At 34.4% G+C, this 14902-nt stretch overlaps 3 protein-coding genes, 1 long non-coding RNA gene and 1 other non-coding gene across 5 annotated transcripts; 4 read left to right on the forward strand and 1 right to left on the reverse strand.

Annotated features, from left to right (window-relative positions):
* Nucleotides 1-2192: 2192 nt before the first annotated feature.
* LOC147570295 (histone H4) lies at nucleotides 2193-2705 on the forward strand. Its single transcript, XM_086656881.1, has one exon. The coding sequence runs from the start codon at nucleotides 2237-2239 to the stop codon at nucleotides 2546-2548; it is 312 nt and encodes a 103-aa protein (XP_086513007.1). The 5' UTR covers nucleotides 2193-2236; the 3' UTR covers nucleotides 2549-2705.
* An 851-nt stretch (nucleotides 2706-3556) lies between these two features.
* TRNAN-GUU (transfer RNA asparagine (anticodon GUU)) lies at nucleotides 3557-3630 on the forward strand. Its single transcript has one exon. It is a non-coding gene; the product is annotated as a tRNA-Asn (tRNA).
* Nucleotides 3631-3719: 89 nt separating this feature from the next.
* LOC147570297 (uncharacterized) lies at nucleotides 3720-5246 on the forward strand. The gene is made up of 2 exons (XR_015231405.1): nucleotides 3720-3864; nucleotides 4886-5246. It is a non-coding gene; the product is annotated as an uncharacterized LOC147570297 (long non-coding RNA).
* Nucleotides 5247-5846: 600 nt separating this feature from the next.
* LOC147570298 (protein SRG1-like) lies at nucleotides 5847-8406 on the forward strand. The gene is made up of 4 exons (XM_086656883.1): nucleotides 5847-6286; nucleotides 6732-6979; nucleotides 7463-7787; nucleotides 8006-8406. The coding sequence occupies exons 1-4, from the start codon at nucleotides 6011-6013 to the stop codon at nucleotides 8267-8269; spliced, it is 1113 nt and encodes a 370-aa protein (XP_086513009.1). The 5' UTR covers nucleotides 5847-6010; the 3' UTR covers nucleotides 8270-8406.
* Nucleotides 8407-8562: 156 nt separating this feature from the next.
* On the reverse strand, nucleotides 8563-10392 carry LOC147570299 (serpin-ZX-like). Its single transcript, XM_086656884.1, has 2 exons — nucleotides 9715-10392; nucleotides 8563-9514 (listed from the first exon to the last, which is right to left on the reverse strand). Exons 1-2 carry the CDS (start codon nucleotides 10165-10167, stop codon nucleotides 8672-8674), a joined length of 1296 nt encoding a protein of 431 aa, XP_086513010.1. The 5' UTR covers nucleotides 10168-10392; the 3' UTR covers nucleotides 8563-8671.
* Between the last annotated feature and the right edge of the window lie 4510 nt (nucleotides 10393-14902).

A 14902-nucleotide genomic window follows, 5' to 3' on the forward strand; every position in this document is an offset into this window, starting at 1 on the left:
TCAATACTTCAGTTGACTACAGTAACTTCTGTTTGCTAAAAGAATTAGTATAATGTATCTTACTAATTGTTCATATGGTTTATGATCTTGTCAATATGACTTGGTCTCCTGAATTGGCACTGAAGTTGCAAGAAGTTCCAGTTTTTTTTTTCATGTTTTGCTCTCATGTGGCATTTCCAGAACCTTTGTTAAGATTTTCATTCTACATTACTCAAAAATTTGTTCCCGGTGGAAAGCATAATTTATATACACAAATGCAGCTTCCAGAAGCCATCTCTGTGACCAAATAAGCAAGCGATATTCTCCAAGACTTGGTATGCTTTCATTAGCTTCCATAATTTTTGGCCTTTTTGACATACTTTGTCCGATTGCCTGAAAGAAGTTGATCGGATTTTAAAACTTATTAGCTTAGACAAGAGTACTAGTAGGCCCCTTGATCTTTAAACTTTAATGAAGGCGGATTAAGCCTAGAAATTATTTTTTTTATCGACAAGTATCAAAAATCCCAAACTTCATCATACACATTTCTGGCACATTACGACACATTTTCAGATAATATCACGTGAACTCGCACATTTTAAATGATACAACATTCTAAATGTTAGTTATAGTTTAAGATTAGGTTTCCACTATACCCATCTTCAAATTTGTATCTACTTTTCTCCTAGTTTGGAAGATAACCAACCTCTCTTATTAATAAGGAAAAAAGAAAAAGGAAACCCGCTGCATTACTGAGATAGAGGTCTATTTTGGAGCATCCTTTTTCACCATCTAATCTCTTGCAGTTGTGAAATAAATCTGTGTAACGACAGTATGGGAATTGTATACGACATCAGTATGATGTCAGATGCGGTAACCTAAAATACATTCTCACACTGGATCTCCGGTAACTGTGCATGTACCTGTAATTTTATAGGGAAGATCCCTAAAGTGGTATTTGTGGTCCTAACACCTTTTATCGTGTCAGTACATTCGTGTCAGGCACATAGTCTATTGTTAGATGTTGTCACCTAATGGGTACGCCATGAGTTTCTGTATGGATAGCGTGTGTACTTGCACATAATGGCGTGGGGCGAAAAAGCAATATACTGATGTAACATAAAAAATAACAAAGAATCTTGCAAGCATGATTAAGTTTCTAGATTAAGTGAAGTTGGTAATAGAATATATTGGAAAAGCCATTATCTATAAATAGGACTTAGAGGAATTGTTTTAAGTGTAAAGAATTAGAGAGAATTTTAGAAGAGTCTGCATATAGATTTTAACGTTACCAATGAAATTTTAGTATGTGGTGTACTTCACTTATGTAACTCTCATGTTGTACTCAGAGAGAAGTTAAACTCTCGACCATGTACTCAGAAGGAAGAAATCAATATAAAAATGAATGAATCAATAATAAATCCTTATGTGAAAAAATCAATAATAAATTAATGAATCATTCATCTTCATCTTTGAATGAACAACATATAAAATTTGTTCTCGAAATTGAATGACCACCATGAAGAAAAACAGTAAAACTGCTCCAAAAATGGATGAACACCAAAAGAAGATGAGTCGAAGAACAACAATAGAACCCTAGAGAGAGAAAGAAGAGAGGGGTTAAGAAGAAGACCCCCTAACCTGTCAATTTCCCAATCTGTAAATCTCTCAATCTCCTAGTCCGGTGAACCCTATAATTATCAGATGGTGGAGATGAGATTTGGGGAAGAGAATAAATGAGAGGACAAAGCCTTCCAAAATTCTGAAGGCACCACCCAAAAAGTCAATTTTATATATCACTTTATAAAAGCACCCAGCTCAGAACCCAATTTATACATTTTTTTTAAGGGCAACCCTCGTTTTCCTACATCCTATCAAACAGTTTAAAGTGTAATTTCTTATCAGAAAAAATTGATTTTCTTTCCCATCAGAAAGAAAATGACTTTTTTTTCTATCAATTCTCACGTATCAAACAGACCCCTACTTATGAATGTAATTCTCGTTTAACTCAAACAAAAAATAAAATAATAGAAAAGGAGATCCGTGGACTCACACACGAGCCAATAAAAACCCATCATCTAATCTTACGGACAAAATCACAGAAGTGAACAATGACGCGGATTACAACCCAATCCAACGATACACAAAGTTTCTTTCTTTAACACATAGATGGATGGCTATAAATAACTCGAAAGAACTACTCATACCATTCCACTCCAAAACCAGAAGAAACCAATTTTAGAGAGAGAGAGAGAGAATGTCGGGAAGAGGAAAAGGAGGGAAAGGGTTAGGAAAGGGAGGAGCAAAGAGACATCGTAAAGTTCTAAGAGATAACATTCAAGGTATTACAAAACCAGCAATTAGACGTTTAGCAAGACGTGGTGGAGTTAAAAGAATAAGTGGGTTGATTTATGAAGAAACAAGAGGTGTTCTTAAAATCTTCCTTGAAAATGTCATTAGAGATGCTGTTACTTATACTGAACATGCTCGCCGGAAAACTGTAACTGCCATGGATGTTGTTTATGCACTTAAAAGACAAGGAAGGACCCTCTATGGATTTGGGGGTTAGGGTTCCTGTTCTTTTTTTCCAATTTGGTGGTTTTGTAAAAAAAAAATTGTGAAGTTAGGGTTTCTTCTCTGTGGTGGAGAAATTTGAACTGATCATGTTCTCTAATGCAATTAGTTGTATTGCTTTGAAATCAATGAAAATCGGATTATTATTGAAATTTATTGTTACTATGTTCAAATTGGGGATTTTTATTTGGGGAAATTGTTGAAAGCCCTGCTGCTTATTTAGGTCAATCTCAAGTAATTAGGCACTAACTTTATTTGATTAACAATTTAATCCGCCCCCTTTTTTCCTTAAATTTGATTGACAACCAATAAAATTATATGGTCTCCTAATTCTTATCCAGCAATATACTACAAATTAGATGTGAAATAGGAGGAATGAAGGTTGAGGCTTGTACTAGATGTGAAATTGGCCTAGGTACCTCTGTTTCTCTATAAGTAAGATCTGAAATTTGATTTTGAGTCAGCTTTTATGAAGCTAGTTTTCATTTGATGAATAATTTACATTTTTTTTTTTTTTTTCCGACATAACTCAAATCAAGATGAGGCTTATAAAGATTAAAGCAAACAGAGATTTCTAAATTATGTTGAAATGGACGAGTAGCCCCTCTAGAGTCCTTGAATGCTGGTTGGGGTATTAATTTCAATAGTCGTCTTGAAAAAAAGGCAAGGGAACAGTTGCGGAAATGAAAATGTTCTTTGCCCTGCACATCTCGGATGCGATATGTGCACGATACCTTTCAAAAAATTAAAACGTTTTCTATATCTCGGACGAAAAATGTGCCGTCTGCCAGCGTCTAGCACATATCTCAGACGAAAAATGTGTCGAGTGCCCGTGTCTGGCACATATGTCGGACAGAAAATGTGTTGTGAAGAACATCAATTGTTGGGGAAAAGGTTCCTTCAGGCCTCAGCTCTAGTTCATGGACTTGCGTTTGTTAAATTTTTCACCCTAGTCTAGAACTAATTTAAATATGATACTGACATTAACACACTTTAATAAATAGCTGGAATGGCTCAGTTGGTTAGAGCGTGTGGCTGTTAACCACAAGGTCGGAGGTTCGACCCCTCCTTCTAGCGGTATATTTTTTCCATTTCTTTCTTTTTAACGCCACCATCAGATGTCTGCCTTTAAAAACTTCGAAAATCCAACCTAACGGGCCCAACTTCTCGTTGTTCTGCTACTCAACATTAAACCCTAAGAACTAACCCTATAAATGTAGAGAACTAGGGTTTCATTAATCCGCGTAACACCGTACCAACGTAGAAGAAGACTCATCGGCGGATTCTTGAGCAGCGAAGATGAGAGCCAAGGTAATCTTTATACTATCTTTCTATAATCTCTTCTTTCTCTCTCTAGATCGATCCATGTATATTGTAAATTCATTAGCTACAATCTTCACCCCCTTAAAATTACGATTTCTTCTTATAGGTTTATGATCTGTAATTTTTTCATCTTCGATCTATATCTAGAAATAATCTGAATCTACTGTATAATCCTGAACAGTTACGTGTTCACAACTCTTTCTAGGGTTTTGCTTTGCTGTTGTATCTGAATCTACTGTATGTTTTTTTGTTTGTTCAAAAGATATCTATAGATTGAAATGGTATGTTAATCTGATCGTTTAATGTGAAGAGATTTTCCTATGCTGTTTATTCATCTTATTCAACTGAACATTGTATGTGAAAGAATTAGGTTTTAACATTCTCCTCTTAGTCTTTGGTAATTGGTGACATTTTATTTGCCAAGTGAGTTCAATTGGCATTATTCTAGATATCGCAAAATCATTTCTATTATGTTGATCGAGTTACCTTAGTTGTAATATGCGCGGCCATTTCTATCAGGTGGAATGCCTCATACAAGCAGTAGTCCCAAATTGTAGAACGAATGATAATTTAAGTATCAAAGTTAGATCGTTCTTAGTCCGAAAATTGAAATTAAGCCCTTGGTAACTCATCTTGTTATCAACTCAATTCTTTTTCGGTGGTTAGGTGTTGGATTGAGAACTGAAACACAATTTGGTTGTTTTCTTGTAATTTGATTCTCAAGTATGTGAGATGTTGACAATTGGGACTAATGGCTACGATTCCCTTATTCCCAATCTATTTGAAAGGAAAATTATAGGTGTATTAATAAGTATCTATCTCAACAAGTCTTTTAAATGTTTAACCTCAAGATTTCAAAAAATGATCACACGAAATTTTGTTCTTATTTGAAATCCTACTTTCATGCTTTAAGCTTCACACATATCCTTACATTATGCTGTGAGTAAATTTATATGTCGGTTTTATGTACTGTTATTTCTTTATATTGAGTAAGTTTTTGTTGAAACAGTGGAAGAAGAAGAGAATGAGGAGACTGAAGAGGAAGCGCCGGAAGATGAGGCAGAGATCCAAGTAGAAGATGACGGCATTCTCTTGACAAGTTTCCAACATCCCGACTTGGGGATATCGGGTACTTGGTTTGGAGGGTATCGGGGTACTTGGTTTGGAGGGTATCGGTTGCCTTACTAGGTTCTTCTCGGTTCTAGACATTTTGCAGGATCTTGTTGTTTCTTTTTTATGAAGAAGACTGTTTTAGTTTATCAACTTAAAGTAGTTATAAATTCAGGATATCTGTTATCTGAATATTATGATATGCTTAGTTTCGGATTTGATGTTGGTAATCTTAATATATCTGTTTCCCGTTTAGTGAATGCATTTTGCCTTTGATAATCCATAATTTCATGGAATTAGAGTTCTCATAAAAACATGGCTTTTTCACCATTCGAGCACATCACTTTTTAAAGATAGCAGGATTTCCTAATGGGATTTCATTGAAACATGGTTGGGGTTACCTTGTTAGGATGGCGAGAGCTTCTGCCTATAACGATAATGTCATAACTTTATCCTCGGTGATGCATTCTTAAGAAAAGCAAATGAGGGCTTTATTCCTCGTTTAGTAACTGGTAGAGAGCCCTCTCATCATACTTACACCGTCTGAAACGGTTGTTTAAAACTTTTTACTAAAGAAGAAGCTCGTAACTTCTGTATAATGTGATTCGAGAGTTAATCAACCTCAATTGATGGCTTCTATAGCAGAGACCTAAGTTCTCTTTATCCTCTTTTTAGAGTTTGTACTACTTTCTTGCTACTTCGTTCAACTGCATCGAAATCCTTCACACTTCTTGCATATTTGATTTTTTTTTATATTCTTACATATTTGATTTAGGACTTTTAAGAAATGCTCAAACGTTCTCGGGTATATTTAATTTAGTCCTTCAACTTCATTTTCAATGTTGGAGGAGAATATTCTCACATGCTTCAACACTTTTATGAGCCACAAGATCATGTGACTCTTAACCATGTTACGCCATCCACTCACTCTTATATTTATATACAGAGAGAGAGAGAATCTCTACATGAATACCTGTGAACTAGGTTAGTTTTATCTGCTCAAATTATCAATCACTGGGATTAAATGGAGTCACCAGGAAAGGTTAAAGAGGAAGAAGTGATGTTTGGAACTTCTCTTATAGTTCCATCAGTCCAAGAACTAGCCAAACAATACAATACTCAAATCCCACTTCGATACATTCGCAACGATAGAGAAGACTACTCTTCAGCTCTTGATCCCACCATTAACTCGGAGATACCTATTATTAATATCCAGAACTTGCTTTCTTCTGTAAAATCCATGGCCGATTCGGAACTAGATCGGTTACACTCTGCTTCCAAACACTGGGGGTTCTTTCAGGTATTCTCATTGATAATATTTTGATTGGGAGTTTATTTGTTTGATTCATATTAGTGATTAATTAAGGGTTAATTCTGAAATGACTTCCCGATATGACCCGACTCACTAGTTTAGTCCTTCAAATTGTTCAACATGTCTTTTTGCCACTCTAACTAATAGTTCCTTTAGATTTACTTGAATGTTAACTTTCAACTAAACTTGAAAGAGTAATGTGTATGAACATCAGATTTTAAAAGATACAGGGGATCTAGTCTTCGGGCAAATGGGGCTTCCCCTTCGTCGGCAATTTGTATTTCTTTTCATTTTATTGAAGGTTTTATTGATAGAAGTCCTTAATAAAAGCGAGAGATAAAAAGAGAGAGAAATAATAAAGAGTGAGACATGAAGCGAGGGTTTGAAGTCGGTAAATATGTAATGACTAACTTGTCATCTTTGTTCTCTATAGGTGATAAACCATGGAGTGAGTACTTCACTAATAGAAAAAGTGAAGTTGGAAATTGGAGAACTGTTTGAACTTCCATTTTTGGAAAAGCAAAGTTTATGGCAACAACCAGGGGACCAAGAGGGATTTGGTCAATTATTTGTCCAATCCGATGAACAAAAACTTGATTGGTCCGATATGTTCTATATTACCACACTCCCAACCAGGATAAGAAACCCCAATTTATTTGCTAAGTTACCTTCTTCTCTTAGGTATGTATATATAGCACGGCATCTTATTGACATATGAGATGGGTATTGGACAAAGGCCATTGTCCTACTATTTCACTAGATGTGCAGGCACCACATGATGTGACAATGGGTACCGCGGTGTCTGGACGTTAGGCCTACGCTTGACCTCCGGGGTTGCGAGCAATCTTTCATGTAGACATCCCCGAGCAAATCCTTGAACTATCATGCTCACATCATAGACGTGTTGGAGTGCAATTGGCGTTTGCATGACGGAATTGACTCCGCCCACATATGAGATACCTAGTTTAGGACATTTTACTTGTGGTTATGTTAACCTTTATTCTTGAATGAGATCTTTTTGAGGTAGAAATTCTTGAATAGATTGGATTATGCAACTTCTGCAACCCGATTTGGGGTTGAGATTTATTATACTTTTGAAGTAGATAAAATTATATTGCAAATAGTAGGATATCAAAATTGAATTCAAATTGATGTAATTTACAGAGAGACATTGGAAGAATACTCACATGAAATTAAGAAGCTGGCTTTAACTATATTAGGAGAAATGGCTAAAGCTCTAAAGATGGATTATGAAGAGATGAGAGATAAATTCAGTGATGGTGTTCAATCAATGAGACTGAATTACTACCCACCTTGTTCTCAACCAGATCAAGTAATAGGGTTTACACCACACTCAGATGCTGATGCTCTTACCATTGTCCTTCAACTCAATGAAATTGAAGGCCTTCAAATAAGAAAAGATGGAAACTGGATTCCTGTAAAGCCACTTCCAAATGCCTTTGTGGTTAACATTGGTGACATGCTGGAGGTAACGTTTCTTTCCCCTTCTGTGTTTCTTTTTCATGATTCTAATTCGTTTGAGTCCGACTAATCCCGCTGATATACTTGTATTTATCATACTATTCGTTAGTGTGAGATTACTACAATCACGAAGATAGTGTGGAATCACACTATAGCAACGACGATCTTTAGCTTAACTTCACCACGATTTTTGACTCATTTGTCTTTTTGTTTGATATGCAACAGATAATAAGCAATGGTGTTTATAGAAGTGTTGAGCATAGAGCAGTTGTGAATTCGACGAAAGAAAGGCTTTCAATTGCGACATTCTACAGCACAAATCTCGACGCAGAATTAGGTCCTGCACTTAGCTTAATTGATCCTCCACATAATCTACCATTATTCACAAGAGTTGGTGCTGAAAAATACTTCAAAGACTTCTTTGCTAGAAAACTTGAAGGAAAATCGTATATAGATTCTTTGAGGATAGATTCTTTGAGGATTGATTGAGAAAGGAAAAGTAATCCCTGTTGAACATTTTAAGTTGTTCTTCTTTCTAAGATGTGAATACCGACAACGGTTGTGTTAGTTTTTTCTTTTCTTTTTTTCATAATATAAACAAATCAGACAAGTCAGACTCATACAAATCAGAACGAGGAGAGCTAGATTCACTTTTGTCTCTTATACTACAAGAGTTTGTATACCTTAGTTTCTTTCGGCTACTCGTCAAAATCATCCACAAAGAGGGACAATTTCAGATAATATAGATGAACAAAAGGAAGAAAAGAAAAACAATACTAAGATTTTCTTCATAATACTAATAATTTTATAATTCTCTTCCAAAGTAACAAATGATTTTCAGATAATATAGACCATCAAACAGGACGAACTAAACTATTCTAATAGTTTTTTTCAATGGGATGACGGATTGAGGACATGACCCATAAACAATATAACTCTATTGACATCGTCTCTGATTGTAAACAAAAACGGATGATCGGCTACAAAGTTTACTTTTGGTACTACCGGTATGGGTTTCCCGATATAACCAAACAGTCTACCCACAATAACAGTAGAAGCAGCAGCTTTAGTTCCTTGTTCATCAACTTCAACAAAGCATTTGTGTATGGCATTTGAAACACAGAGCATTTGAGCATTCGAAACATTTTTCTTTGGAGAATTACTATCCAACATCTTAGTCAGGTCTGCTTTCTCTGGGTCGAAAGGCAAATCCAGACCCAAGTCATCCTTTAAAACTCTTGATAGTTCAATATCAAATAAGATCTTAAATTTTGGAACTCTGACTTCACCCGTTTTAACCTCTTGTTTTGGAAGATGACGTTCCAAGAAATCGGATTCAGAACCCACCTTTTCAATCAGATCATAAAGTCCGTCTCGCTCATTAGGTAAGAATATGTACATGGAAAGGATGAGTTGTTTTTGAGAGTCATTGGTGGCTTGTTTGTAAGGAAGTTTGAGGACTTTAAAGCTATCGAAACATGAAATGTATTCATTATAGTTGCTAATCATGAAAGGGACTTCAACAGAGGTTCCATTCAGGAGATAGAAGTTCAATTTCTTTGTTTTTGATGGTTGAAACTGATCTTTCCTCCATGAACCTCTGAAATAGAGTGCATTCGCCAATACTATGTTTGTGTCTTCATTGATAACTCCGTCGTCGGGAATTAGATTTGTAACTAGTCCTTCTGTGTTCTCCTCGGCCCATTTGTTCACCTTGTTTCTCACTTCTTTGGCCTTCCAACAAAGAAATTATTATCAAACTATAATATTAAAACTAAATAAAGTTAGAGACTGTGAGAATAGTCCCACGTGAGAGAATAATAACAAAGAATATAATATCTAGGTCTTTTCTACTCATTGTTAATTGGTTTTGAGTTAGACAACCACAAACTTAACAAAGACAAGTATTGTAGTTAATCGATTTTATATCATACCTGAGTTTTGAAATCGACTGCTTCAGCTGCAGCTCTGTAGATTGAAGTAGCAGTTTCTTTAAAAGAAGGTTTGAGAGCACCACCACCACCACATGAAGTATTATTAACCCAAATCCCACCTATAAACGAGAGAATAGGTCGTACTTCTCCGTCGTCTCCGTTTGCTTTATTCCCAGTTGTAGTGACTGAATAATCCCACATTGATGAGTTAAGGATTTCAGACACATAAATGTTAACATCATTGAGATTTTTGTGATTGAGAAAACCCAAGAGTTGTTCTAGGGTTTGACCATTTGATCCAGAAGCTAATAAGGATAAAGCAGAGTATATAGAAAAGGGTGAGAATACAAAGTTTTTATCTTTAGCCTCATTCATCCATACATGTTTAACTAGTTTACTCAATGATGATGATGATGTATTTGCTTGAGTAGTAGAGTCACAATCCGACTCCATTAGTAATTAATATTACTAATGAGATCAAAGAAAGAGAAGTAGGGAATAATAAGAAAGGTATATCCTCCTACTTCCTTAGTTCAAATATATAAGAAGTATTAGAGTCGGTTAGCAACTAGTATTAAGAGACGTTTAACAAGCCTAGACACTGTTTTTTAGGGTTTAGATGTTGTTTAACAATATCCTACGTACTAAGTTGTTTCTAAATTTGATACAATTTAGATTGAGAAACTACTAAATCCATTTTGGTATATAAGGCCTTGAAATCCTTGATAAATTTTTAGGGTTTGGGGGCGATGGGACCGTGCCGGACACCCATTGAGACCAAAAAAATGAACGAGTGTAAAATTTCGCCTACAAAATTCCAGTAAGTCTTGTCTGACCCATGGCAGTTGTGTGAACAAAGTGACCAGAAATTTCTCCTTGGGATTATTTAATGTTTGTATCTGCTAAAATGCCTCGTACAACTTATTAATATGGTCGGTGGGTACATAGACCAAATAATGTTCAAAAAAGGTTTGGATATTTATTCATTTTACATTATGGACATAAAACCCTCACTTTTTAAATACATTACCGTCAATGTCCCACGCTCAAATTTAGCGTGGAGATTTATTAGCAAAAATTATGGAGATTTATTAGCAAAAAATTTCGAGATTTATTTGAAAAAAATGGATAGAAACAAATCATAATTTCTCTCTCCTCTAAACAGATTTGGAAATCAAATTTTCTCTTTCCTATTATCCGAATCAATCAGAAACAAAAATCCTAACCAAAACGAAACGTCATCACCACGGATATTTTCAAATCAATTTTCTCTCTCTTCTTTACAGATTTAGAAACCAAATCAATTTTCTCTATCTTACTATTTAAATTTTTTTTCGATTCAAATCAATTTTCTCTCACTTAACTTTCAGATTTGGAAATAACATATTTTCTAGGATCAATTTAGCGTGATTTGGGTGTTAATATAAAAAACATATATATCACTTTCTCTCATTTAACTTTCAGATTTGGAAATAGTATATTTTTCTGGGAACATTAAAGCAGCATTTGTTTTCGTTTTTACTTATACATAAATACACATCGAATACAAATTATGAAACAAATACGTAAATTATGTATTATTTATGACGAGGGAACCATCATTTGTCAAGTATATAACATAATTTACCAAATGTATGTGGGTCTTGTTCAATAAATTACACATAATTTCTTTTACATTACACATCGTTTACATTCTGTTACAAAAAAAAAAAAACGTACAAAATCTTCTCTGGTTCAAAAATGGTGCCCATCCATGTACTCTCCATTAGTTTCATTGACTTACTTTGATTTGATGATTCTCTTTGAAATTCCATCTGGTATATCAAATCTACACACATAAATACACATACATTAAAGAAAAAAAAATCATATATTGTATTATAAACTACATGTACAATTTCGTAAATTATGTATAATGTTTTTCAAATTTTGACAATATTTGAAGGTTTTGAGTAGTTTTGTAAACTTAACAAGGCTACTGTTTTGGGTGAGAAGTACACGTAATGGTAAATAAATAATACATAATTTATGTGCACTTGTACGTAAATTATATACATAATGGTAAACACATGAAGATATACGTAAATTACATATACTTTACTGCAAATTACACGAGATTTGATAGTAAAACGAAGTATTTCTACTAATGAAATAAGTACTGTTTTGGTGTTAAAGCACGGGTAATGGTCTATAAATTACCCATAATTTATGGACATTAATATAATAATTCTTGTATTCCTGATAAAGTATATATAATTTGTTATAAAATACATATAACGTGTTCTCAATTTGAAAAACATCGTAGAAAAGATGTTTGCGTAATTGATTATAAATTATGGTAATTTACGATAAAGTACATGTACTGTAAATTCTGTTATGAGTAACCGTACGAAAGAACAAATGTTTCATAAATTCGTACGGATTGAAAACCAGATCTGAAGAAAAAAAAATGAGAATATCATTAATCTTAAACTACAAATCTAAAGATATCTGATATGATGATTGATTGTAATAATGACAAACTCGAGTTGAAGGATTAAACATCAAGATCAAAGACATAAATGAAATTTTAAGAGAGAAAGAAAATAAACATCAAACATTCGATTGTTTCTATGAATTGGTACCAAAAATCTTTGAAACTTATACTCAAAATTATGTATGATCAACTTTAGAGAGAGAATCTGTTATAATAAACTGAAACAGAATATAAAATCGTCTAAAACAGAAAGTGTTTTACCTCATTAACGATGAAGAAGATGATTTCAGCAGCTCTAATGAAGATGAAACAATGGAGGTTTTTACTGCTGCTGTAATGAAGATGAAACAATGGAGGTTTGTACTGCTGCTGATGAGTTTAAAGGATGTTTATTGGAGCTTTCGTTTTTAGAGAGAGAGAAAGTTTCAGATTTCAGTTAAGAAATATATTGAAGATGGAATTTACTTTGAATTTAAACGTGATTGGAGAGAGAATGTGGAGATAAAAATGGTAAAAATATATTTTGGATTTTAGAATGTAAATCAGATTTTATATATAAAGAAGGTTAGTATAGGTATTATAAATTAATATGTAATCTAGGAATTTGTGTTTTCTCTCTAGATTTTATAGATATTTTGGATTTTAGAATGTAAATCAGATTTACTTGAATGTCAACTTTCAACTGAACTTAAAATGGCAATCTGCATGAACATTAGATTTTAAAAGATAAAGGGAATCTAGTCTTCGGGCAAATGGGGCTTCCCCTTCGCTGGCAATTTGTATTTCTTTTCATTTTATTGATAAAAGTCGTGAATAAAAGCGAGACAAAATAATAAGGCAGAGTGAGACATGTTTCAAAAGTTCGAAGTCGAAAAATAAATAGTGACTAACTTGTCATCTTTTTAATCTATAGGTGATAAACCATGGAGTGAGTACTTTTTTTTTTTGTTGAAGAAGTAAAGTTGGAAATTGGAGAATTATTTGAACTCCCATTTTTGGAAAAGCAAAATTTATGGCAACAACCAGGGGATCAAGAGGGATTTGGTCAGTTATTTGTCCAGTCCGATGAACAAAAACTTGATTGGTCCGATATGTTTTATGTTACCACACTTCCAACCAGGATAAGAAACCCCAATTTATTTGCCAAGTTACCTTCTTCTCTCAGGTATGTATATAGCTTGTCATCTTATTGACATATGAGATGGGTATTGGACAAAGGCCATTGTCCTACTATTTCACTAGATGTGCAGGCACCACATGACGTGACAATGGGTACTGTGGTGCCTGGACGTTAGGTGTATGCTTGACCTCCGTGGCTGCGAGCAATCTTTCATGTAGACATCCCCGAGCAAATCCTTGAACTCGTCATGCTCACATCTAGACGTGTTCGACTGCAACTGGCGTTTGCATGACGGAATTGACTCCGCCCACATATGAGATACCTAGTTTAGGACATTTTACTTGTGGTTATGTTAACCTTTATTCTTGAATGAGATCTTTTTGAGGTAGAAGTTCTTGAATAGATTGTATTATGCAACTTCTGCAACCCGATTTGGGGTTGAGATTTATTATACTTTTGAAGTAGATAAAATTATATTGCAAATAGTAGGATATCAAAATTGAATTCAAATTTATGTAATTTACAGAGAGACATTGGAAGAATACTCAGATGAAATCAAGAAGCTGGCTTTAACTATATCAGGAGAAATGGCTAAAGCTCTAAAGATGGATTATGAAGAGATGAGAGAAAAATTCAGTGACTGAATAATCCCACTATTGATGAGTTAAGGATTTCAGAAACATAAGTGTTAACATCATTGAGATTTTTGTGATTGAGAAAATCCAAGAGTTGTTTTAGGGTTTGACCATCTGATCCAGAAGCTAATAAGGATAAAGCAGAGTATATAGAAAAGGGTGAGAATACAAAGTTTTTATCTTTAGCCTCATTCATCCATATATGTTTAACTAGTTTACTCAATGATGATGATGAATCTGTTTGAGTAGTAGTCACAATCCGACTCCATTAATATTACTTATATACCAAATGGACTTACTCGTGCATTTGGTAATGAACTTTCTTCCTGCACAATTTGTTCAATTTAAGGTCAGTTACAACTGCCAGAAGGAGAAGTGGACTCTTAATGAGCTCATTTCAAACTGTGTGCAAGAAGAAGAAAAACTGAAGCATGAGAACTCTGAAAGTGCTCATTTGGCCAGTATCTCAAAAGGGAAGGGCAAGAAAAGGAATAAGGATAATGAAGCTGCTAAGGGTCCAGAGCAAAAGAAACCTAAGAAAAAAAACAATTGTTTCTTTTGTGGAAAACCTGGACATATGAAGAAAGAATGTACCGAGTATGCTACTTAGCGTGCCAAGAAAAGTATGTTCTTTACTTTGGTCTATTCTGAAGTTAATTTATCTCCAGTACCTAGAAACACGTGGTGATTAGATTCAGGTGCATCTACTCACATTAGTGTTTCTATGCGGGGTTGTCTGAGCTACCGAAAGCCAATTGATGGTGAAAGATACATCTATGTGGGAGAAGGGCAGGCGGTAGAGGTCGAGACAATAGGTCATTTCAGAATATTATTAGGAACTGGATTTTATTTGATTTGAAAGACACTTTGTTGTACCGTCATTCAGACGGAATTTGGTTTCGGTTTCTGTTTTGGACAAATCTGGTTATCATTGTTCATTTGGAAATAATCAGCTTA

Source organism: Eschscholzia californica, unplaced genomic scaffold (assembly GCF_041429995.1).
Source record: "Eschscholzia californica isolate CP2 unplaced genomic scaffold, dmEscCali1.0.p SCAF_1, whole genome shotgun sequence".
NCBI classification, from domain to species: domain Eukaryota; kingdom Viridiplantae; phylum Streptophyta; class Magnoliopsida; order Ranunculales; family Papaveraceae; genus Eschscholzia; species Eschscholzia californica.

Bases quoted from the DNA above. Each gene is read 5' to 3' on its own strand.
- LOC147570295 (XM_086656881.1), top strand. From the start codon at position 2,237: ATGTCGGGAAGAGGAAAAGGAGGGAAAGGGTTAGGAAAGGGAGGAGCA.
- LOC147570298 (XM_086656883.1), top strand. From the start codon at position 6,011: ATGGAGTCACCAGGAAAGGTTAAAGAGGAAGAAGTGATGTTTGGAACT. The intron at 6,287-6,731 runs GTATTCTCATTG...TGTTCTCTATAG, and splicing joins AACACTGGGGGTTCTTTCAG to GTGATAAACCATGGAGTGAG. The intron at 7,788-8,005 runs GTAACGTTTCTT...GATATGCAACAG, and splicing joins ACATTGGTGACATGCTGGAG to ATAATAAGCAATGGTGTTTA.
- LOC147570299 (XM_086656884.1), bottom strand. From the start codon at position 10,167: ATGGAGTCGGATTGTGACTCTACTACTCAAGCAAATACATCATCATCA. The intron at 9,515-9,714 runs GTATGATATAAA...CTTTGTTGGAAG, and splicing joins CAGTCGATTTCAAAACTCAG to GCCAAAGAAGTGAGAAACAA.